This window comes from Hippoglossus stenolepis, chromosome 15, assembly GCF_022539355.2.
Source record: "Hippoglossus stenolepis isolate QCI-W04-F060 chromosome 15, HSTE1.2, whole genome shotgun sequence".
NCBI lineage: Eukaryota > Metazoa > Chordata > Actinopteri > Pleuronectiformes > Pleuronectidae > Hippoglossus > Hippoglossus stenolepis.
The window spans coordinates 19,415,850-19,439,840 of record NC_061497.1 but is presented as its reverse complement, the minus strand read 5'-3'; the positions used below and the strand labels follow the sequence as shown (position 1 = coordinate 19,439,840).

Genomic DNA, 23,991 nt, shown 5'->3' with positions numbered 1-23,991 from the left:
CGGCCGAGGTGTGTCACACGAAGGCAAAAGTACAAATAATAATTAAATAGACAAGCATCCAATTTACTAACCGGGTTTTCACGAACGATTGGGTCATTTAGCCACAGTTAATTAACTCTGCTCGTGTCAGTGAACATCTGCTGTCACTCACTTCCACTGTGATTGTGTTTTCACTGTGTTTTTTCCGTTCTTGTTGTGGCTTTTGCATTTCTGTGTTTTCCGGTTAATGCTTATGTGAGACGTCATGGCCACCGCAGCTCCGGCCCTGATCAGCAATGATGGAAACGTGAAACCTGGGTGAGTGCACTAATTTGGCCAGACAGGGAGGTGTGAGAGCGCTTTAGTTTTTGTTGCATTCGTGATGTCAAACATAACGCCCTAGGAAAAACAAAAAAGTGGAAGGCCAACTCCTTTACTGGCAATGGGAAAGGGGTCAACCACCATTTTAAAGTGGGGTTACCCATGTTTAAATAACCTCTGTATACCTATTCATTTTAGTGTGAAAGAGGTAAAACACTGCTGCTTCAGTAAAAAGAAGCAAATTAATTCGCAAACACAAATATCAAAAGAATTGACCAAATATAAGGAGCAGATATCAAATGGATAATTTCTCTGTTTCTGCAATGTCAGGTACAATGCACGTCAAAATGTGCACGACAAATATGGGGAAACATGAAAGCATGTTGTCATATTGTCTCATATATCTTGTATATTAAATGCATGTTGTTTGCATTATAATAACTACACTGACTAATAAATCACGACAGGACCAGATACACAGTAACTCTGCTTGACATATCCCGCAGTCATATATTCACAAATTAGCCAGGCCGTCTCATTAAATCAACGGACTGTGAAAATGACACAAGTCAATCCCAGCGCCTCAGAAAGAGTTTCCTGTCTTTAACAGAAGTGGAAGCCTCAGTTCACCGCTGAGCTAATAAGACGGAGCATCATTTGTAGTTTACAGTTGCAGACGCTGGGCCTCTGTTGGCCTATGCAGATTTATTTTCTTGAATCAAATGAAGGGCAAATATCAGCCACCTCGCGCATCTGAAGCTGACAGAGGGGAGGCCGGCGTTTAGCACAATGAATATGAATGAACGCAGCAGAAATGTAAAAAGAAATCACTGATCTGTTTGTTAAATCTGCAGGGAGCGATTTTCAGAATCAAACGCACGACGAGCTGGAACACGATGCCTGACAGTTGACTCGCGGGTCCATCACAATCACGAGCGTGAGTGTAATGAGTGATTCTGTGAACCCTGACAACAGAAGAGAGCAGACTCACACATTCACCCGGAGAGACGAGAAACCAGTGAGTCTAGAGGTTAGGGACCACAAACAAAAACAAAACTTCACCTCAGCCGCTTCGAATCCACCAACACTTTTGTTGAAGCATCATTTGAAAAACCTCTTTCTGCTCAATCACAATCATTGTAAACATTTTTAAAATCTTACCGTTGTCCTCAACAGAGAAATGGAAGAGATCGGATGTGGTGTTTTCTTCGTTCCGCAACACGTAGCAGATGTTCAGGTCGTCAACATCAGCTGCAACACACAAGCATCTTGAGTTCAGTTTGTTTGCTCGTGTGTCACAAACACGCACGGGATGACATTTGTGCAAATGATAAATACTGTGTCACCTGCAAACCGAGAGGAACAGAGCAGACGAGTAAACAACAACAAATATTTTGATGTAATTAGCGAGCGAATGCAAATGAGAGTCGGTGCATTCTGCGTTCTGAACAGAAGTGTTTCACTGTCACGTCAATGTCACATGATGAACAATAAAAACCACCCTGCTCGAGAGGTTAAATCATAATTTATGCATCAAAGATATTTGTCCTTACAAAGGTTTAAAAAAAATATGTAAATATGTGAGATATTCTTTTTAGATTAAATAAAATGTGATGTTTGATGCTGGACGCAGACACAGCCTCAAACACACTTTGAAGTCCCTATGACCATTGGATTGTTGAAAACACTCTCTGTCAAATAATTGTTCAAAGATGGAGGCTGTCCTGCTTCGGCGCCGTATCAGCAGCAGGAACAGCAGGTCTCGAGTATCACACCGATTCTCTTCCTTATCTGCACTCAGCATGAGCGGGTTTGTACCAGAGAAAGCGTTCTGAAAGTCATGCATTTGTAATCCAGGACGATAAAGGCCACCACCTCGTATCTGAGACAGCTCGCTCAAAGCTCAAACCTGCAGGAGGGCGTTTGAGTCACCGACCCGGCCGGGTAACAGTGGACGTTTAATGACAGACGAGGGGCAGGAATGTTAAGAACAGGATTGCACGCGGGCACCGACGCTTTCCACAGCTGTTTTCCCAGCGAATTCAGAATTACAGGGTCTGCATATTTTTCAGCCCCATTCTGCACAAACGTCTATTACAGTGCAGAAAAATCATCAAGAGCGTGAAAGGATTTGGCCCCTGCGAAACACCTCCGTCAATAATAGATGTGAGAGGAAGGAGGTTCATAAAAGTGTAAACCCCTGACTCCTGACCGACTGGGAAGCTCTTCGGTGACTTCCTGTCATTAACCGACTCTCCTGCTTCCCCCTCAACACGGAAGCACGGACGGGAAAAAACGCATGTACAAGGAACATTTAAGTTGCATTGTCGAGTGTGAACAGCAGGAGTTGTGTTGCAGCCTTGAACCCAAGGACCTTGCAAAGATAAAGTCGAGGCTGCGAACCAGGGCCACACTGTTCATCAAATATTTAAAGAGAGCGCCTCATGGGATGTGCCCTGGAAATAGGATGAGTAAATAAAAAGCGAGGGATTGTCTCTTTCCCCTGACTGATTCTTCTGACGAGCCTGTTCTCTCTCTCTCTCTCTCTCTCTCTCTCTCTCTCTCTCTCTCTCTCTCTCTCTCTCTCTCACGACCCTTCCCTCATTCTTTATTTCTCTCATGCCACCTGCACCCCCCGCTCTCCACTCGATCTTCTACTTTAGTTGCTCTCTCTGCCCCCTCTCCGTCCCCTTTGCCTCCTGTTCTCTCTGCACTCTTGTCTCATCCGTGTGTGTGTGCCCCCGTCCCTTTTCTTTTTCTTTTTTTTTTCAAAGGCTGCAGCGGCACAGCGGTGGACAGAAGTGTCCGTCTCCTGCAGACTCAAGAGCTCGTTTTCTCTCCTCTGTGTTCTCAGCTGCCGTCGTTGCTTGTGCCAAGCTTGTGGCATGAGCAGATGAATTTCCTAACCTGTTTGCATAATTGCCTCAGCGTGATATGAAATACTGCATTGATTGCGTCGCTTTAAACCTCAATCAGTGGCATTGTTGTCTTGATTCCGTCTCCAGTATCAATAAACAGACATGCACAGATGCACAAGGAGGTTTACAGATTCATGGCTCAGGGAGGGCGAGTTTGCTCCATGTGATGTTTTGTTTTTTATTCAAACTGCAACAAATCGCTTTGAGATGCTCGGACCTGATGAAACCGTCAAAATCAGCAAATCTGCACCTCAACCGCCACTGGAACGACTGCTCTGACCTTTTCACACGATCCTCTACTCCTGTCCTGCTTCATTTAACACACCGCGGTGGAGAACATCCGATGTGAACATTTCCCCCAGAGACGGAGAAATAATAAATTATTCATCTCAAACCATCTACAAGACATTTGCGCGGAAAACATCAGCCCCTAACTTTGGTCTGCTAATTACGATTTGATGAGCGAGGCACGTCTAAATCAGGCCCACAGATTAACTATTGAAATTCCCAAGCCAGCACTTGTCACACATATACATAATTATTACCCCATAAATTAAAATCTTGGTGTGAAGAAAAATAATCAAAACTTACAGATTTTTTTCACTTAAACAGTTCTTCTCTGAAGAGCATGACATCACTTATTAAGGGATCAGAAATATTTGATGTTTAAAAACGCCAAATAAGAACATTAATCACACTTTTCAAAAGTTTAAATATCTGAAAATATGTGTAATCTTGTGTTTTGTATTATTTCGTTTCCCAAATATGGCAGATTAAATATATATATATATATATATCTTTTACTTTTTGTCATTTGATTATGACATCAGCATGTATTATTCATACAGTGGTCAATATGTAGCAATGCGGATGATCTCACCTTGAGTAAACGTGTTGATGGAGTTGTTCCCATGTCCCAGGTTGATGATGTAACCGTGTTTGGGCGCGGTGGTGACATGGAACACCAGGGACACCGGGCTGCTGTCTCTGTCCTCTGCCCTCAGCACTTTGGAGCTGATGGGGAACCCCAGGTGACCCGTGGTCAAGATCTTCAAAGTGGGGGCGCCTTTATTCACCACGATCTGAGGGACGCCGTTGTCTAGCGACACAATGGTGATCTTCATCATTTGAGGGTGCCGAGTCTCGAAGACAGTGTCGGGGAAAACATAAAAGTCAGTGTGCGTGCCGTCGGTGACAGTGAAGGAGAAGGAGTCCTCTGATGATTCCGTGCCGTCGTGTTTGTAGCTGATGAGGTTTTCGTTCAGGTTTTGTTTTGTGAAGCTGGTGACGGGCATGGACTGGTTGTAGAGGAGTTTACCGTGAACAGGCAGCTGGGTGACGGTGAATCTCAGCATCTTCTCAGATGTGTCCTGGTCCTCAGCCGTGAGCTCAAACGGTGTAATCAGCTTAACCTGCCCCTCTGTGACAAATAGATTATTTACAGTCACGACAGGTTTCTTATTGTCAACATCCACGATGGAGATTCTGAATGTTCTGAAGATAGGATTGTAGCCGTCGGTGACTTCAAACTCAAAGCTGTCCATCTTCACCTCGTCGTCTGAGGTGTGGATGTAGTAGACCTTACTGCCGGCCAGTTGCAGTTGAGTGAAAGACACAATGGGCATCCCGGGAGTGTCTGTGCACTCCAGGTGGCCCCTCACAGGGGCCCTCGTCACCGTGAATACCAGGTGCTCATCGGGGCTGTTGAGGTCGGTGGTGCTGAGAAGATCTGTGGTCAAAGTCACTCTGCCACCTTCCCTCAGGGACACACCTTTACTGACAACATCAGGGAACACCATGTCGATGCTGCCCACAGTGATGTAGAAGTAACGGTCGATTAGCGGGTTCATTCCGTCTGTGACGTCAAACTTGACCAGGTCTCGGATGCCCTCCTGTCCGTTGTGGGTGTAAATTAAGAGCCCGGCATCGAGATCAGCTTGTGTGAAGTTCATCCCCAGTGTGATGTTCTCTAAAGCCCCAGAGGGAGTTTTCCTCTGCAGGAGACCCTGACCAGGCCCGAACCTGATGATGTATGCGAGTGAACTGTCATCTGAGTCCAAATCTGTCGCTTTCAGCGCTTTGTTGTTGATCTCTTTTGTTTCACCGATCTCCACCTCCAGGCCGTCGTTAATGAGCATTCTGGGCGTCTCGTCATCGACTGCAATAATCATGACCATGGCTGTTTTCTGCACAGAGTACTTGCCGTCCGTCAGAGTCACATCAAAGCTGTCCTCTGTTGTCTCTGAGTCATCGTGCTCATAAATAATGCTTGATGCCTCCCTGATCTGCTCTAAAGTGAAATTAGTCACCAGGACCGGGCCCGTGGGGAGCTGGTTCAAAATGACGCCGTGTTTGGGCTGTTTGGAGATGATGAACATCAGCTCCTCAGGTGGAATATCGGCATCTGCGCCGTTCAGAATCGGAGTATCGATGATGATGTTCATTCCCTCCATGACGACTATTTCTCTCAGATAAATCTCTGGCTTCTCATCATTTGCAGGGATGATAACTATAGGGAAGAAGTGATTCTCTGAGAAATTGATGCCATCAGAGCACCTGAACGTGAACCTATCCTCCACCGGCTCGACTCCTTTGTGGATACTCTGCACATAGTAGACGTTCCTCTCTCTGATATCTCTGATGGTGAAAGCACTGATGGCAGTCCCTGATCTGGATTTTTCTGAGCCTGGGGCCGGTGATATATTTTCCACATAGCCAGTAGTCGGCTGGACGATGATGGTGCAAAGGATATCATCTGTCGGAGTGTCATTATCGTCAGCATCCAAGTGCTGGGGGCCGATGGCATATTTCTCCCCTTCGAGGACACTAAATTGAATCCCAACTCCGACCTCAGGGGCCTGGCTGTCAACGGGAAGAATAGTAACTCGAACATGGACCCCGTTGACCTTATTCCCACCCACCGTCCAATCATCAGACATGTCTGTGAGTGTCAGATTGAAGCCGTCCTGCTGAGAGGCGAGGCCTATCTCCCCGCTGGTGTGTGCGTACACCACCACACCGTTAATAATGTCAGCCTGTGTAAACCTGGTGGCAGGCACTCCTTTAACTAATACATCGCCCATCAGTGGAGGATCCTCCACGATAAACGTCAGCTCGAGGTCATCTGTGTCGTCATCGTGGCCTTGAATGACGTTAGTCGTGATTTCCGTGGCTCCGTTTTCCAGCACGTCCATGTGAGACCCGATTGTTCCTGCGGGCAGACTGATGGTGGGAGTTTCATCATCGACGGGCCTCACATTAACTTTGACCGTCACGGTTAGAACATGGAACCCGTCGCTTACGTCCAGCTGAAAGTCATCGCTCATCGTCTCCTCCCCGCCGTGAACGTATGATATCTTCCCCTCTGAGACATCCTCAAGTCTGAACAGCCCTTTTTTCTCTAAGTCGGTGAATGCAACCTGGACCTGGCCGTGTTTGGGCAGCTGGCTGAGAGTGAAGGTAATCTGTTTGCTCTCTGTGTCCAGGTCTGTGGCATCCAGCTCGGCGATGGTGATGATGTGCATGCCACCTTCAAACACAGTGAAGCCCGTGTTTGTGATCTCAGGGGGTTTATTGTTGACGGGCTGCAGGTAGATAGTGAACGCCCCCTCGACGCTGTTCCCGGCTGTGTCTTCAACAGTGTAACGGAACTGCACCACGTGAGCTGTGATCCCGAGCTCCACATCCGGCGGGCCGTAGGACATCTTGTGATGATTAAGTTGAGCTTGCGTGAACTCTGTGACTTCGGTGTCTGGGCTGTCCGTCAGAACCAGAGAACCGAACACAACAGGGTTATTTTCGTCTGTGTCTGTCGGCGGCTGGATAACTGTGTATTTCAGGTCACGGTCCTTAGAGTCTAAATCGGTGTAGCGCAAAACTTCTTTGCTGAAGTGAGTGAGCTTGTACTCCTGAACCGTCATCTGCAGGGTGGTGCCGGGGAACAGCACCGGGGGAACGTCATCGATGGGCAACACTCGGATCATAAAAACATTTTCTCCTGACTCATTAGGGGGGTCGTTGTCATCCTGCACTGTGAACACAAACTGATCCATGATGGTGTCTGTGTTGTGAGGGCCTGTGTGCTTGTAGAACAACTTCCCGTCGGTTATGTCTTTCTGGAGCCACTCTGTCACCTCCTTTTCGTAAACTTCATCTTCAGCGTTGAACTTCCAGGACGAGGGATCCTCGGGGGCGTCAGACTGTCTGAGGAACACTGTGCCGATTGTGGAGAAGGGAGGGACGATGGTGAACTTAATAGTTGAGTCCTCAGAGTCAATATCAGCCGCACTGAGCATGAGGGGAGATATCAGCATCATCTGGTTTTTGAAGAGCACCAGGCCCGTGTTGGCATTTATAATCGGTGGCTCGTCATCAGTGGGAACGACTGTGATGGGGAAAAGAAATTCTACCTCGTTTTTCCCGTCCGTCATCTTGAAGACAATGTTGTCGCTGTACGTGTCGCTCCCGTCGTGCTGGTACATGACAACTCCCGTGGTGAGGTCAGCGGGGGTGAAGAACTTTCTGTGAGAGCCCAGCACCGTGAGGTCTCCGTGCCGCAGCCCGTCCACCACGGTGATGGTGACCGCGTCCAGGTCGTCCTCGTCGCTGATCTCCAAGTTGTGGGTGGTGAAGAGGGCCCGAGACTGGCCCTCGTACAGCAGCTGGCCCGTGTTGCGTGTCACGACGGGGGCCAAGGAATTCATGGGCTTCACCACGATCATGAACGCGAAGGGGTCCGACACGGCCCCGTCTGTGTCCACCACCTCGAACTCAAGCTGGAAAATCCTCTCCGTCTCCGAGTCCAGGGATGGGGGCTTGTAGGCAATTTTCAGATCACGCAGGTCCCTCTGGTAGAAGGAGGTGATGGGGAGGTTTCTGTCATCGGTGCTGACTATGTAGCCCTCCTCATACGATAACGGGGAGGTGATGTTGAAAATAAGCTCATCAGGGTCCGACTCTGCATCGTCGGCGGCGAGCATATCAGGGGTGAGGGCGGTCATGACAAACTGACTCACCTCCATCATCATCATGGACACAAAGCTAGGCTTGGGGGGGGTGTTCTCCTCCCCTTGTTTGATGCGTATCATGAGATGGAAATACTCCTGCTTCTCCAGGTTGCCCTCTTTATCGTGCAGCTCCACCACCATGGGCACATAATCCCTGTTGGGGGACTGGCGCTCAAACGTGTGCTCGTAGCGGATGTCCGCCTGTGTGAATTCATCACAGTCCATCATTTTGGAAAGTTTCCCCCCGTCGATGAGTCGTCCATATCTGGGCAGATGGCTGCCACTGGACAGGGAGGCCACCTCACATTTATGAGATTCCCTGTCATAGGTGAACTCGAGAGTCTTTTTATCAATGGGGTGGCTGATGCCCCTCAGGTTATCAACAGTGAGAGGCATGTTTTTGGTGAGTAACTCTAGCTGCGTAAAAACTACTTCCACCTCCATCATGAAGGGGATGATAACGGTCTCCGTGGGCGCGTCATACCTGAGCTGCAGCCGCACTCTGTCTTTGGCCGGACTCCTGGAGCCGTAGTGGGAGTACGTCACGTCGTTGGGACCGAAATCACACAGAAACTTTTTGGGGGAGAGATGCCCGGGTCTCTGCGAGAGCGGGTCGTTGTCCAGGACCGTGATGCTGCACCGATCCCCCGGCTGAGTCTGGATCACCAAATCGTTGATGGGGTCGATGAACACGGATCTCCCGAAAGGTACGCGTACTCCGTTGTTGGCCACCAGGATCGCGTCCTCGGACAGCTCGGACCTCAGCGCGTAAAACAACCCGGAGCTGTCCGGCTGCGCGGAGGCGAAACCTGTGAGTGAGACGCACAGGAGGAGAAGTGTGTGGAGCGGCATCGCGGCGGCGGATCCCATCCAAAGCATCCGAAAACAGTCCCTGTGCCAAGGCGGTGCGGAGAAAGAAAAAACACGCTCCGGTGTCTGTTACGCGGTAAGGTTAAAAAAATCCCCAAGTGCTGCATGGGAGCTGGGCTGGATGTCGACACGGTGCGTGCGCCCGGACCCTGCACACTCTCCGCGAGAAGAGCGCGCAGGAGTTTTAAGTTGTGACACTTGAGAGGCTGCGTAAAAGCGCCACCGCCCATCTCTGCGCATATTGGAGGATTCTCGGGGCTGCGCGCCTCAGCCTCGTCCGCTATAGGTGGCGCGGCTGACATTCACACAGGAGGCAGGGACCGAGCTGAGCCACACAGATGTGATTCATTCATCACCGAGCGGGGACGATTCCTAGAGGATGTGATAATATAATGTGGCCCTGGAGAGAAACATAATCACATTATCATTATCATAAAACTGTAACCCCATGGCTGAAAGGATTATCAACACTTTCCATAATAGAGAGAGAGAGAAATAGTTAGACAACTCCAATACTAATGACGACAATAATAATATAATTCAGAAAACAAAATATAAGATGTGAAATTATAGAAAAGCCAGATAATGTAACTATAACTTCACTGATTTGATAAATATATGAAGAATTGGATCAATGCAAAACATAAAGTAACTCTTATAACAGCAAATATTAACAAAGTGTGTTTCTCACACAGGAATTCAGATCATTTCTGCAGTAGCACGTGTTAATGTTCATTCATAATTAAGTATGTAAAAAACAAAATGCAGTAACTACAGTGTATTTTGCACATTTTGGTATTTCTTGTGTATATTCTTTAAAAAACAGCCTTGATCACAGTAGAATTAGTTTTACAAACTTTGAGTACTAGATAATACTAAAGGTGAATATAAGTGAAACAAGGCACTGCCACAATATGTGATTGGCTCCTGATGAAATAAACTTTTACAATCCTTTTGGCATCATCCTCTAGAAAGACACTATGCTCATTGTTGGCTTAACTTCCCCGAAACACCCCTGACAAAATAATAACAATCACACATATTGATAAAAGTGAGATAGTATATAGCTATTTTCTAATCTATGTATTGACCTTTACTTTGTGGTGAGTAAGCAGGTGGAGGTCGTCCTCTGAAACACGTTGACCTTCGCAGCAGCGAGACAAAGGAGCCATGTAAGACCTCTAATTACCCAGGAGGCCGTGCAGCCAGAGCGACCCCGGCCTTGTCAGTGCGGCTGAGTAAACTGCACTTGATGCAGAGAGAGACAATCCAAAATATTGCTCTAAGCAGCAGTACAGGGATATGAAATACACATTCAGTTGTCATGGACATGGGAAAAAAAAATATATCGATGCAAATAGTTTCTTAAGACTGGAGAAAATCCATCCTGCCAGATCTCCCAGGTCCTGGGGGGGAATTTGTTCAGCAAGTTGAAACATCTGTCAAAGCGAAGTCATGAGAGAATAACACCCCCCACCCCCGCTCCCTCCCCCCGCTCTGCCAACAGGCTGTTTCTGATGTGATCAGCTTGCTGCCATTTTTACATTTTTTTGCTGAATACTTATTATTTGATGTTGAGCGTCGGTGGTGAGGGCTGTGCGGTGGCATTGGCATTTGGATGATGAATCAAATATGAACCAGTCAGAAATTTGTGCAGAAAAATATATTTATTTTATAATGAAAATGAAAGTTGTGTGATGACTGAGAAACGTGTCACACTTTTCAGGAATTTACACATGTTGGTATGTTACTGCTACATGTGTTGTGTGTTGAGAAGAAGAAGCTCCATCTTGACTTTGTCTTAACTTGACACTTATAAGTTTACGTGTCATTCTTAGACTCGACCCAACACGACACAATCTACACAAATTACAGCTTTACAATCCTAACAATAATTTCATAATGTTTTATTTGATCTTGTTTTCCCATCTGTAACATCTTAGATTTTGTTTACTGTGCTCTTCTGCTGTGTGATCTTCCATCAAAACAAATGAATTAGTTTCCCATTGTTTTCCTTCAGTTTCTCATTCTTAACTTGTACAGCACCTTGTACTTGTGTTTTGAAATGTGCTGTATGAATAAAGTTTATCAGTATTATTATAATGAAGTGGGAAAATGTGAATATGTGATAGAAGTGATAACACATCCTGCTGCCTGTCTGAGTCAAATTCATTTAAACGCTTTCTATAAATCACTATGAGTCTGGATACAAGCAGAGAAATTATCAGGACCAGGTTTCAAACATGAATATTTGAAAAACTGTTCTCAGGAGCCCGACAGCCTTGAATTTTAAAAAATGCTGAGCGTTAGAAGTGCTGCTCATGACTACATTTTGTCCTCGACTCTTCACCACCCACGTTTAAAATGCCAGGTGATTAGAGGGTTTCTGGTGCCTTGTTATTTCAAAGTACATGGCACCCCCAGCTTTTCCAGCTGTCGCACTCTTTACACGAGCTGGAGGATTCTGCCTGTGCCTTCACATGAGAGACGCCACTCGGGTACGTGAGCCCGCTGGATGTGCTCTGCGAGGAGCGAGCACATCCACACAGATTGGACTGAATACTGAAAGTCTGATGAGACACAGAGGGAGAGATAAGGAAGAAAAGACGGATGTATGAATTATTATTATCCGGCTGAAGATTAGAGACTTTATTCACCTGGAGCGTGAATCTGCAGTGTTTTTTTCCCATGAAAATACTTCCTATAGATAAACACATGAGGGATTCCATATGACAAACAGCTGGTTATAACTCATGTCTATTATTTTGGCTCCCTGGACGTCTGGTTGCTTCACAAACATTTGCTCACATCCCATTTGACTAATTTGCACCCAAACTGCAGCACTTTGAAAAACTTTTTTTTTTGGAAAGTCCGGCCTCAGATTTATGACATATTCATGGAGTACAGTGCAGCGTTGGGTTCCTTCCTCACAGCAGCTGCTGGGCTGTGATAAGGCTGCACGTGGTGATTTCTGGTGTTTGAGCCAACGAGAGAGATTCAAACCTGACAAGTAATGAGACAGTACGAGGGTGAGGAACCCATCAGATTTGGAGCATTTGCATATTCAAAAAAATCTGTCGTTCCCTGCTTACCATAAAGACAAATTTATTTGAATAGACATTGTGTGATGAGCCCACAGTCGCCATTTAAAGTCAAAGGAATGTTCACCAATGCAACACACAGGATTATTGCAAAGCAGGGGCTCATTCATCTAAATACATTTTTCTCTCAGTGTTAATTGCCAAAGATTAGTGTTGCCTTTAAATATAAAGAAAATTACTTTATCTTGTTTGCAGAAGATGGAGCCACCGAAATGTGACTGGAGGAGCAGGAGGTTTCTGTTCTCCGGTGCTGAGACAAAGCCGTAAACAGGATTTTTACTTTTATTCCTTGTTGCATTTTAATAAACATAAAATAAATGACCCAGAAAGAATAATGTTCATTGTGTTAAATTTATTCATACAGAGAATCTATAGGCACAGGAAATATATGCATACATGAGTGGGAATAAAACAAGTACATTTGGATTAACACTTACTTCTTCACTGTATTTCACGTGGAAGTAAGGGAATTTTTTATTCTACTTTATTCAAATCGGGTCACGGAGGGGGCAGGACATTGGGTGAGAGGGAGGGTACAACCTGGACAAGTCGCCAGCGTATCACAAAGTGTAGAGAGCAGCAGCCATTCACTCTCACATTCACTCCTACGGTCAATTTAGAGTCTCCAGTTAACTTCACACTAACCCTGCATGTCTTTGACTGTGGCAGGAAGCTGCAGAAAACCCACACAGACCCGAGGAGAACATGCAAACTGCAGAGAGAAGGACCCCAGGCCAAACCAGTGTTCACACTGTGGCTTCCCACTGCACCACCAAGCCTCCCCACACTAAAACATAGACAGATATTCAAGGCCAAGGCCCAACAGCCCCCTTGTGAAGCACGCTTAAATTCACTAGAGCTTAATGTCCTAACATAGATATAAAACTATAGAAGATAAAAATTGTTGATTACCCTGAATCCACATTATCTCAGCTACACAATGGTGGTAGTTACAGGTTTCTATAGCTCTATCTGTTACAGTGCAGCGGCTAAACAAGTCCCACCCCCTCATGAAACCACATTTAAATCCACTAGTTCCTCGAGGAATAATAATCGAGGAAAATGAATGTTTAAAGAAGGGAATCAAAACTTCCTGGATCCACACAAAAGGAAGAGAGTTAAATATTTGATCAGACTGTAAAATTTGATGCGTTATTTTACTTTAAACTGCACAACAGGATATAAAATAACTACAAATCTTTCTCAGCTAGAAAAAAACCCAGTTAGATGTTCTGTACATATACATGCAACGTGATCAATAACCCATTAAAGTCATAGAAGTCCGTTGAAGGCGCCGTGCAGCGTAATAAGCACCTTTATTTTTGATCACACAGCTGTTACTCTCATGCTTTCAACTGTTACTCTCATGCTTTCAACACTACACAGGAATGAGAGGCGCGGGCCTCCTGTCACTCACTGCCGCCTCCTCACCGCCTCCATGCCTGCGACCTGGGACCTGTTGCGTCTTGAGGAGTCCCACGCATTCAAATCTACGGCTCCACGGGTAAAACCGATGATTTTTTTGCAGATCCAGTCTGCAATTACTTGTTGTTTTGTGTCTGGGTCAGCTGAAAGTGTAAAGGGAAGTTATACCCCCCCTGCACACAAACACACACGTTCACACAAAGCATACACACTCACATCTGGTCCATCTTTGTTCCCATGTTACAGTCGTGAAAACGTCGGCATTCAGAGCTCGCACCAGGAACTCTTTGCTGCGAACAGGCCTCTCAGAGCCGCCGCTGCTCTGTAATCACCGACACAATGAGCATGTGAGTTTACACAAAGTGCCATCCTGCCCAACGTTTACCGTCTGGTGAAACCGCCAGTCTGTTCCTGCGTCTCCACACACTCATTTACAGCACAGATGACAATGCTCCAGCAGGCCTCCGACTTTCAGTGAGAGGAGCAAGGTTAATTATCGAGAATTGGGTAAATATCTGGTGTGGCTAAGAGGGAATCTTCTCATGGATTCCATTTCTGACAAAACTGTGAGAAAAAGACACTTTTCCAAACACTCTGCATCCATTTCACTCAGGACAAGCAGTTCCTGCAGTTCTGTGTCCCACGCTGATAATCACTGGTGTTTTGCAGAACAGCCCCTGTACGGATCTGTCAGGTTTTAATGACTTGTTTACTGCTCACATGTGATATATTTGTTTCCAGCTGGTTGGCAACGTGACATTTCCCCCCCTGCAGAGCATATTCTCTCCATTTCACGTGATTCCACCGAGGTGACGAGACTAATAAGGGACCAGGCTGGCACACTCCAGCAGGCGTAAGACAGAGCCCTCAGCCCTCAGCCCGGCAGGCAGAGCCAGTTCACCGGGATTAGGTTGCTGTTCGGCTCTCGAAGCACATCTGAGGTGAATGTTTGTTACAGTACTTTTACAGTAGGAGAGGAAGAGGAGAGGAGGAGAAGAGAGGAAGAAGAGAGGAGAGAAAGAGGAGAGGAAGCGGATAGGAGAGGAGAGGAAGAGGAGAAGAGAGGAGAGGAGAGGAAGAGTAGAGGAAGAGCAGAGGAAGAGCAGAGGAATGGAGAGGAAGAGGAGAGGAAGACGGGAGAAAGAGCAGGGGAAGAGGAGAGGAAGAGCAGAGGAAGAGGGGTGGAAGAGGAAGATGGGAGGAAGAGCAGAGGAAGAGGGGAGGACGAGGAAAAGGAGAGGAAGAGCAGAGGAAGAGGGGAGGACGAGGAAGAGCAGAGGAAGACGGGCGGAAGAGGAAGACGGAAGGAAGAGCAGAGGACGAGGGGAGGAAGAGGAGAAGAGAGGAGGAAGAGGAGAGGAAGAGCAGAGGAAGAGGAGTTTTTAAACTAATAGAACTTCCTGTTGTGCTTCCATTTTTTTCTATTTTTACCCAAACCTCTTGGAGCTTACGTAAAGATGAGGAAACGAGGCCCAGAGAGAAGAACAAATTAAACTGCTCATATTCCTCCTGAGACTAAACATTATTTACTTACTACAATTATTTACACTGTAGATGCAACTAAGGCCGGATAAATGTCTTCTCATAACTTCTATCTTATTAACTAAATAAAAATAATTACTTGAACAAGGCAAATAAATCAATTAAATTGAGTAATGATTTAAATCTGAATAATCCGGGAAATAAATGATGTTATTTCTTTATCAGACTGCTGCTCTCTGGTGGCAAAGAGCAGCAGCAGCAGCAGCTCAGGAGTAAAGTGCTGCAGCTTATCAAACAATCAACGTTTACTAGAAGAGCTCAAACCTCAGCTACGGCCCGACAGGCCACGTCAATTCAATCATGCTGCACCAAAGATATCAGTCCACTAAACGTTCCTGATGTTTATCATCAAGATCCGTGACTTATTCCCTGGGAAGTTGGTGAAAATGAGAAAATAAAATCACACCTATCTCACAATGTTAAGGAAACGGAAAAATAAATCCTCTATCCATCTCCTGATCTGGATCCATGTAAAAAAAAAAGTCCTAACTTCAGCTGTTGAATTATCCTGCTTACAACATTTTTTATGTGGATCTGCATCATATTGTTCACACCCGTAAGGCCCTAAAGACGCCTGATTTTTTTTATTTCATCAAGATCCATGAATTATTCTCTGGAAAATAAAAAAAATCCCTGCCTGGCAATAAAATGAAAATGTCTACATCTGCCCCCCTGATTTAAAACTCAATAGAACAGAAAACCTTCATTTTCATTGTCAAATGAGGCCAATGCAACAATAGGTTAAGAATCAGAGCTTAAAATCGTCTTTGCTAATTCTCACAGGCATCCCAGAGTTGTTACACCAAATTATTTCCACAGATCTCGACACAGATATTAAAGTGTTGCCGGCTCAAGGCACCAAAGCCTCTTTAAGTTCATCCTTGTTACATTTTCCATCACATCCCAGCGAGACGTTGGTCTCAGGCGTCGTCTGGGTTTGTCTTCCACCTTGCAGATAAATGCTGCTCAGGAACTGTGTGAGAGCAGCAGTGCTTAAAAGGCGTCTGTAAAAGAAAAGAGAGAGAGAGTCCGAGTGACTAATGACAAAGTTTGAAGTCTTACTTACTCGTCTGACTCGAGAGTCGGAGCAGACGGTGCAGCTGGTTTCAAAGTTAACAGCATTTTCCATGACACCTTTTCCCTCTACTCCAGATCTGCTTTGTTCCAGTCAGCTGTTCTCACACACACACACACACACACACACACACACACACACACACACACACACACACACACACACAAAGAGGACACACTCATTCACAATTCTCTTTCTCTCTCTTCCTGCTTCGTCCAATCAGCCAATGGTGTTGTTGTTGTGGAACTTAAAGGTTCGATGCGTAAGATTCAGATCTATTGGCAGAAATTAAATATAAAATAATCCTTGTGATGTTTTCACGAGTGTGTTTCATCTAAATTGTACGAATTGTTATTTTCTTCACCATAGCATGGAGCCTTTAGATTTAAATACTTCATATTTACATCAGAATTGGCTCATCTCTATGGAGGCCGCCATGTTTTTACAGTAGCCCAAACTGGACAAACTAAACCTTTTGAGTTTTTATGACAACTGAAGGTTTCCACAGGTTCTCTTTCATGTTTGGAACGGGAGGCTGAGGTGAGGGGTATTCAGCTGCAACATGCAACTTCACCACTAGATGTCACTAAATTCTGCACACTGAACCTTTAAAATCTGTTCTCTCTTCTTCAGCATTCTCTTCATCCCATTACCACCCGTTTCTATAGCATATTAATCTAAGCATTAAACACTGGATTTGACTGAAGCTGATGGGAACGTCATTAGTTCTGCAGATATTTGGTCATAAACAAAGTTGCCCTGGTGATTTAGTTCATCCTGAGGGGAACATGAACGTGCACCGAATCTCATGGTGCAATGCATCCAAGATGTTATAACCAGAAACAACGAGGGAAAGTCAGGGGATCGTCAAACTCATATAATCACGGTAACTGTGAATATCTGCATCTGAGTTTCAAGACATTCAACTAAAAACAAAAAAAAGTAAATCTAAAGTTTACGCTACATGAAATGTCAGGGGCCCGACTCGCAGTTTGGGGACCTCGAATGTGGAATCCAATTACTGTTGAGACATTTCAGACCCGACAGTGACATCCACCGAGCTGCGCTGCTGCCGGCGTGTCTAAAAAGATCAGAACAACACAGAGATATAGAAAAGTAGTTGTGCAGTTATAAGCGGCCTATGTCTCTGCACCCTCAGCAGCATCATGCACTAAGTGCCATCACTCTGACTGAATAAGCTGCTGCTGGAAAAGCAGACGGGCTCAGAATTCCCTCTCTCCGTTCTGACCAAAGCTTCACGGGTAAACCGCAAACAAGCTAAGCACGCCTGTGGCTGTTGTGTCCTTAAAACACACTCTCCGAGCGCTTTATTAACACTCCCACAAGCCTGTCGCACACACGTCGGTGCAGAGGGAGAAGAGAACACAAAGAGAGAAGGGGATTATAAAAGATTAGCTGTGGGACTGCCTCCACAGATTTAAGAGACCATTCACTGTAACTTAAAGAAGTGAGACGACTTTTTTGAAAAATGTTTTTAAACACAGAAACAGTAGAGATGGTGTAAAATCACAGCCTGTTGTTGTCGCTGAATAGGAACCACAATACAGCATTGAACGTTTTGTGTGAATGTTGTCGTCTCAACTGTTTTGTGACTCTTTTACTATGACGAATGCAGTGAAACAATAATACAGTGATCTCACACAAATTGAGTTATTATCAATTAAACTATTTTGTAGATACGTTTAGTTCCACAAGTTTCGTAGTTCACGTCTGATCCAGGAGGCCACAGGAGTGAGACGGTGCAACAAACAATATAAATGTTCAAAGCATGAAAAGCTTTGTGCTTTTGAAAACACTCTAATAGTGGCACGGTGGTACAGTGGGCAGCACTGTCGCCTCACAGCAAGGTCTTGAATGGTGGTTTGTCTCTGTATGTCGGCCCTGTGGTTCGCAGGTGACCCGTCCAGGGTGAACACCGCCTGGCAGCCGGGTTTGGCTCCAGGCCGACCTGCAACCCTCAAAGAACAAAACGGTGTAGCTTATGAATGGATACTTGAGTTTAATTTAATGTTTTTAGGATGTATTCTATATGTTGCGCACATTTATAATTAAATATTTGTATTCTACATTACAATAAGTTGTCAGGGTCATGTGGCTAAAGAATGGGCCCCGGGAAGCATTGGTCCTAAACACAGAAAAGGCTTTAACAAGTTCTCATCATGTCTGAACTCATTTGGTTGGAATATTTTGCGTTTTTCATTAGATTTAAGTTTGTTCGATACTTTTTGCTTTGATTAATGTGAAGTTTGTTTCAATTCATAGACTAATCAATGGTCCTGCTTTGTTTCTTTTCTACTTGGTTGTTGTGTTAAGTATTTACGTCATCCTCTTTGTATGTAGATGGTCTGATTGTGTGTCCTCTTTTCTTTGTGTTTGTCAGGTCAGTTTACTTTTCTTCACATCAGTGAGGACGTTAAATTACTTTATTTTCAGACCCTGAGTTTACTTGTGTTGATTTGACTTAAGGCCCTGAACTGTATTTATTCTCTGTTTATTTTCTATTCATTTTTCAGAAAATAAATCCCTGATGTTCAAAATATAAACTCCTCCTGCCTCCCAGCTCCGTCCTTCACAGGCCCTTCAGACGCAAAGAGGATTAATTCATTTCATATTGAAGAAGTGACATTGTGTTAAATAACTGTGAAAATGAAGGACAAACATTTGTCAGTTTTATCCGATGTATTATTCTAGAGTTTTTAACGGGAAAGCAAATAGAAGAGGAGCAGAGGGAAGAGGCAGACGGTATTTTCCAATAACTCAACAACCTACTATTTGATGAGTCAGTTTTTGGAGATGGAATAAACGGATCATTTTGCATCTGAGGAGCGTGTGTGTGTGTGTGTGTGTGTGTGTGGGGAGCTCTTTCTATACAAGATGTCTTAGAAATGCTGGCAGGTTTATTTTTCTTTACAACACATTGGTTTAATATCAAAACTCACATCAGTGACAACTCAATTTGTCTGCGAGAAGAGAAATACAAAAGCAAAGTTAAATATCAAAGTAGAAAAACATGATTTTAAAATACAAATGGGATAGTTTTCAAAACCAAAACATGCAGCCTTGCTTTGCATCCACACTAATTATCCACTTTTCATTGATCCCAAAGGATTTTCCAATTCTCTGATCTGTGAGAAACACGAATCTTCCTCGTGTCTCGTCTCATTTCTGAATCACAGACAATAGCAGCACGTCTACAAATGTCCATACTCTTGCCTAAATATCTGAACTCCATCAAGATTAATCAGGCGTCATTCTGCAGAGGAAGAGCCGAACAGCGCCTGTGTGCTCCTCTGTGGGATTTTCCCTCCAGCTGCTGTACTTATTTTAAGACAGAAGGGGGCAGAATTAGGTCATTAATATAAATAAATAATCTTGACGTGGAGCCTCCCATGGCTTTTTATCAATATCCCTGCAGAGCTACACCACCTGGCTGTGTTTGTGTGGTGATGGAAGACACACACCTGCACCATGCCACGTGTGTGTGTGTGTGAGCGACAGATGTGTGAGAATGGGTTGTCGGGGGTTCGCTGGTTCGTTCATTTCTCCACACGGCTCACTGACCTGTGGCCACAGTGCTGCTGGTCTTATCTCCACTGGCGTCTGCGGAGGGCCATCAGATCTCATTTTAGATTGGCTGCCTTTAATGGGAGGCCGGGGGAGCACACTCGACGTTGTCATTTATAAACCAGCGGGGGGGCACAAAGGACCAGGGGAGGAGAAAATGGAGGAGTCAGTGGGAGAGATTCGTGTGATCAGCTCATATAAACGTGTCGTCCCTGTGTCAGCATCGTGTTCCTCCGCCTGTCAACCATCTTCAGACTGAGACACTCAAAAACCCCGTGGGACACTTTGAACCCGTCACCAGCTCAGATCATGAATCACAACACAGACCGATCAATGAATATAACAACCTCGGTCTCTGTGACATTTGAGAATTCTCATTAAAGTCCCGACAAAGGATCATTTATTATTTCACTGTTCTCTGAGACACAACTTGCAAAAACAATATATTTGGCACATGCCTGCACCGAGATGCACTCCAGCATTTGTCTCAACTACAGGCGACTCTCCACTTCCTCTCATTGTCCAGAAATGAAGCCAAAATATCCCAGATACAAACGCCGCCATCTTGTGCCGAGGACCTAATTTGGAGAAAGAGGCTGTGTCCGAAATCACCCACTAATCCACTAGCCCCTACTTAATATATATGGTTTTCTATTTAGACGTGAGAAAACGCAGCTTTACGATCTGTGGCATGTTTTCACTGAATATTTGTCAAGAACAAACACGACAAAACAAAAACACAGTTCCTCCAAACTCACGTGGGACGTTTTGAAACTGTCACAACTTAACACGCTGTTGTTTCCGTGTCGCGAAAAGATCAAAGAGATGAATCAGAGTTGTACACATGTAAAACAGGAAGTAAGGACCATAATGCACTTTGCTAAGTGAGGATAACATTACTCAATGTCGCCACCTTGTGACCGAAGTCTGTAATGGCAAGTAAAACTGTGGCGGTCCAGTTAAAAATCAATTACAAATTTTACAGTCGACATGAAACAATAAAGAACACACTCAGGTCATATGGAAGCGAGGGTGGAAAATTTTAACTGAATAGATTCACCCCCCCGGTTATAAAAACAAACAAACAATATTTTTCACATATTTAATGTGAGCTTTTTAATTTGGTCCATGTCCCATTTGCTAACATGGAGGCGGTGGGGTTTGTAACCTTTACAACAGCAAGTCACCAGGGGGCCATTGAGACAATTTGTCTTCACTTCTGGGAGCTTTCATGTGGTTTATCTATATAATCTATAATCTATGGTTTTGACAGATTTGTATTGTGGTTTATTTAGGAAAAACAGATGAACATTTCCAGATATGTCCGTCTAAATTCAGACAGGTGCAAGAGGCCGAGGAGGAAACAGACTCTCCCTAAAAGAGGAGAAACCGGTGTGGGGAGCTACAACCGAGTCAACTGAGCTGGACAGGTCAGAGGTTAGAGGCCTGAGGAAGTGTCAACCACATGATAACAGTCATTACAGAAAGTAAGGAGACCACACCCCCTCCTCCATGATCATTCTTTGCTTCTCCTCTCCTCTCAGGCCCGACCAGTGACTCTCAGCCTCATCACCCTCTAACGTGACACCTGCCCTGAGCCTCTCTCCCCATAGAGCCGACAGTCTGCATGTTTGCTGCATCATTTGTCTCATGTGGAGTTTCCCCGCTTGACATGATTCCCCCCCCCGGAGCCGTGACAGAAAAGTGCCGGTGCTGATACAGAAGTGGATCAGAGGACTTTATTTCTTCCTGGTCCAGGCGGCACAGGGATCCACGGTGCAGCAGCTCATCCTGACTCAGAGCTCAACCTGAAATCTGATTATAAAGCATCTTTCTACATCGTTGCTTATAAAGATTAAACGGAGGCACCATCTTTGTTTAAGAGCGACATTTTTAATTTCATGCCTGAAAGGGCACAAAATCAGAGGTTGATGGAATGAGCTGATTCCTTTTTTTTTTTTTATTAAATGAAACCTTGTTATCCTTTGTCTGCATGTGAAAAAAATGTAATATTTGTGCTGCCATGGGAACAAACATTCAGATTTTAAAGATTTAAACTGAACTTATTTTCTTTAGATTCATGTTATTTCACAAACAGCCCTTTTCAGAGCAGCGAGGCCAAAACACTTTCAGGGCTCTCTGTGGTCTTTAGTCATTTCAGACTTCAGGTGAATGAGTCTCACGGTGACTTTGATTAAAATAAATGAGAAAATCCATTTGTGAAGGGACGCCTGCCCCCCCATCTGAGCCTGCATCGTAATGGAAGCTGGGACACAAAGGTGTGTTTTCTCAGCTCACATGCTCCATTGTTCTCTCTTGCCAAGGTATGAAATGTATTTTTGTTTTTGCCACCAAGTTCACAAATGACTCAGACCTTCTCAGATGATAGTGATGAATGTGGAGGGGGATAATAATCTGCCTTGCTTCATGAATCAGTCAGAGGAACAATAAAACAACCTGCTGCTCCAACCATTACTCATGCTTTTGTTTGAACGGAGAAACGTAACGTGAAAGTATATTTTTCTGCTCGATTCCATGATTTGAATCGAGCCAAAAAGAACAAACACGCGACTAAAAGACGGAATCAGACACTTTGTTTATTTCCCCGGAAGATTCCGGTGCCAGAACTTCTCAAGACACATTCAGTGGATTTTAATTGAAGCGTTTTTAAATTCACTGCCTTGTTTTCTCGGCCACCTGCTCCTCGGCTCCCTAATGAATCTAGCAGAGCATATTAAAAAGTTTGATGTCACTCCGGGTAATTGACTGTGTGACGACGGGACACGACTCATGGTTTTAGATGCAGAGGCAGCGCATGTGGGCGGAGGACAAGCTGATGTTAGAATGTAACCTGGCAGAGGGCAGCAAAGATCCACGCGTCAGACACAGACACAGCTCAACAGACACGTCCTTTACATTAACCGGTATATTTTCTTCTCCTCTGTATTTACACTCCTCTAGTTATGGATGATGAAATTAAATTATCTTTGTCAACAGGTGCCTGACAACAAAAACAATAATGTGAACAGACATTTTTACCAACATCCAATAAAATGGTTGTTAAAAGCATGTTAAACTTTATCTTTTACATTAATACATTAACATTAATATATTAACAATGCTATTAAAAAGAAAAATAGACATTGCAAAACAGGGACGTACTGTTAGTCATGTTTATTGTCATTTACAAAGGTAGAAAAACTACTGTTGACTCAGTCGTTTCTTGATCTTTGCTAAAGTGTTTCCCAGGATGCATCTGCTGTGTTCGTCTATAACAGAGGTCACTAACAGGCGGACCGCGGTCCGGGTCCGGACCCAGAAGCCGTCCCGTACGGACATTTGTAGTCTTTACGGTAGTGGTTTAGCGGATGAGAAACGCACAGACCAATTGCATGCGAGTTAAGCCATCCCACGTGATAATACTCAGCCAATCAAGTCTGTGCATTCCAGGCGGTAAACATTGCAACTCTACAGTGCAGACAGATGAGAGTTAGAGGCAAGTTACACATGAGAAGACGGTAGAAAGAAAAAGAAAGATAGAGATACAGGTAGAGAAAACAAAGGGAGAGATACAGAGGAGTGAGACGGAGAAAGTGGAGAAACAGGAGTGAGACGGAGAAAGGGAGAGAAACAGACGAACAAAGTGGGGGAGTGGGATATAAGAGGGGAAGAAAGTGATTCTAAAACTGTTAAGATGTGTTGAGATTTATTATCTGTAAAATTGGTTGAGACTTTTGAGTCAAGATGTGAAACAGAAAAAGGGAAATTCAAGCTTTTGCTCCCTTTATTTAATTTTTCTGAAGTTAAGCCCTTTATTTGAACATGCACAATTTTCACATTTTATTTATTTTCTCTTATTTTGAAATGCAGCCCTACTTTTATTTAGTTAATGAGAGAACATTATATATATCTGCAATCATACATATATGTTCAGTTCTTTGTTACGTGACAATAAATATTGTCAAAGTTTTTGAATCGTACTGAATTCATTTGATTTGACAGTCAGGTATTTAGTACATGCAGATGTTGATACAACTACGAGGCTACTTAAATATATATCACACTAAATAGTTAGACATTATGATCTTCCGGACCTTTGCTTCAAGAAATTTTCTCTAACTGGACCTCTTTAAATTTTAGTTGAATACCCCTGGTCTATAATGATGACA

General features: G+C 44.5%; 1 protein-coding gene across 1 annotated transcript in view; it reads right to left on the bottom strand.

Moving 5' to 3' along the window:
- frem2a (FRAS1 related extracellular matrix 2a) overlaps window positions 1–9,091 on the bottom strand; it is a 58,694-nt gene extending 49,603 nt beyond the window's left edge. The window contains exons 1-2 of the mRNA XM_047343313.1: window positions 4,099–9,091; window positions 1,462–1,551 (exon numbers count right to left, since the gene is read on the bottom strand). Coding sequence (XP_047199269.1) covers window positions 1,462–1,551; window positions 4,099–9,076 — 5,068 coding nt within the window. The 5' untranslated portion in view covers window positions 9,077–9,091. The remainder of the gene's footprint in view (window positions 1–1,461; window positions 1,552–4,098) is intronic.
- Between the last annotated feature and the right edge of the window lie 14,900 nt (window positions 9,092–23,991).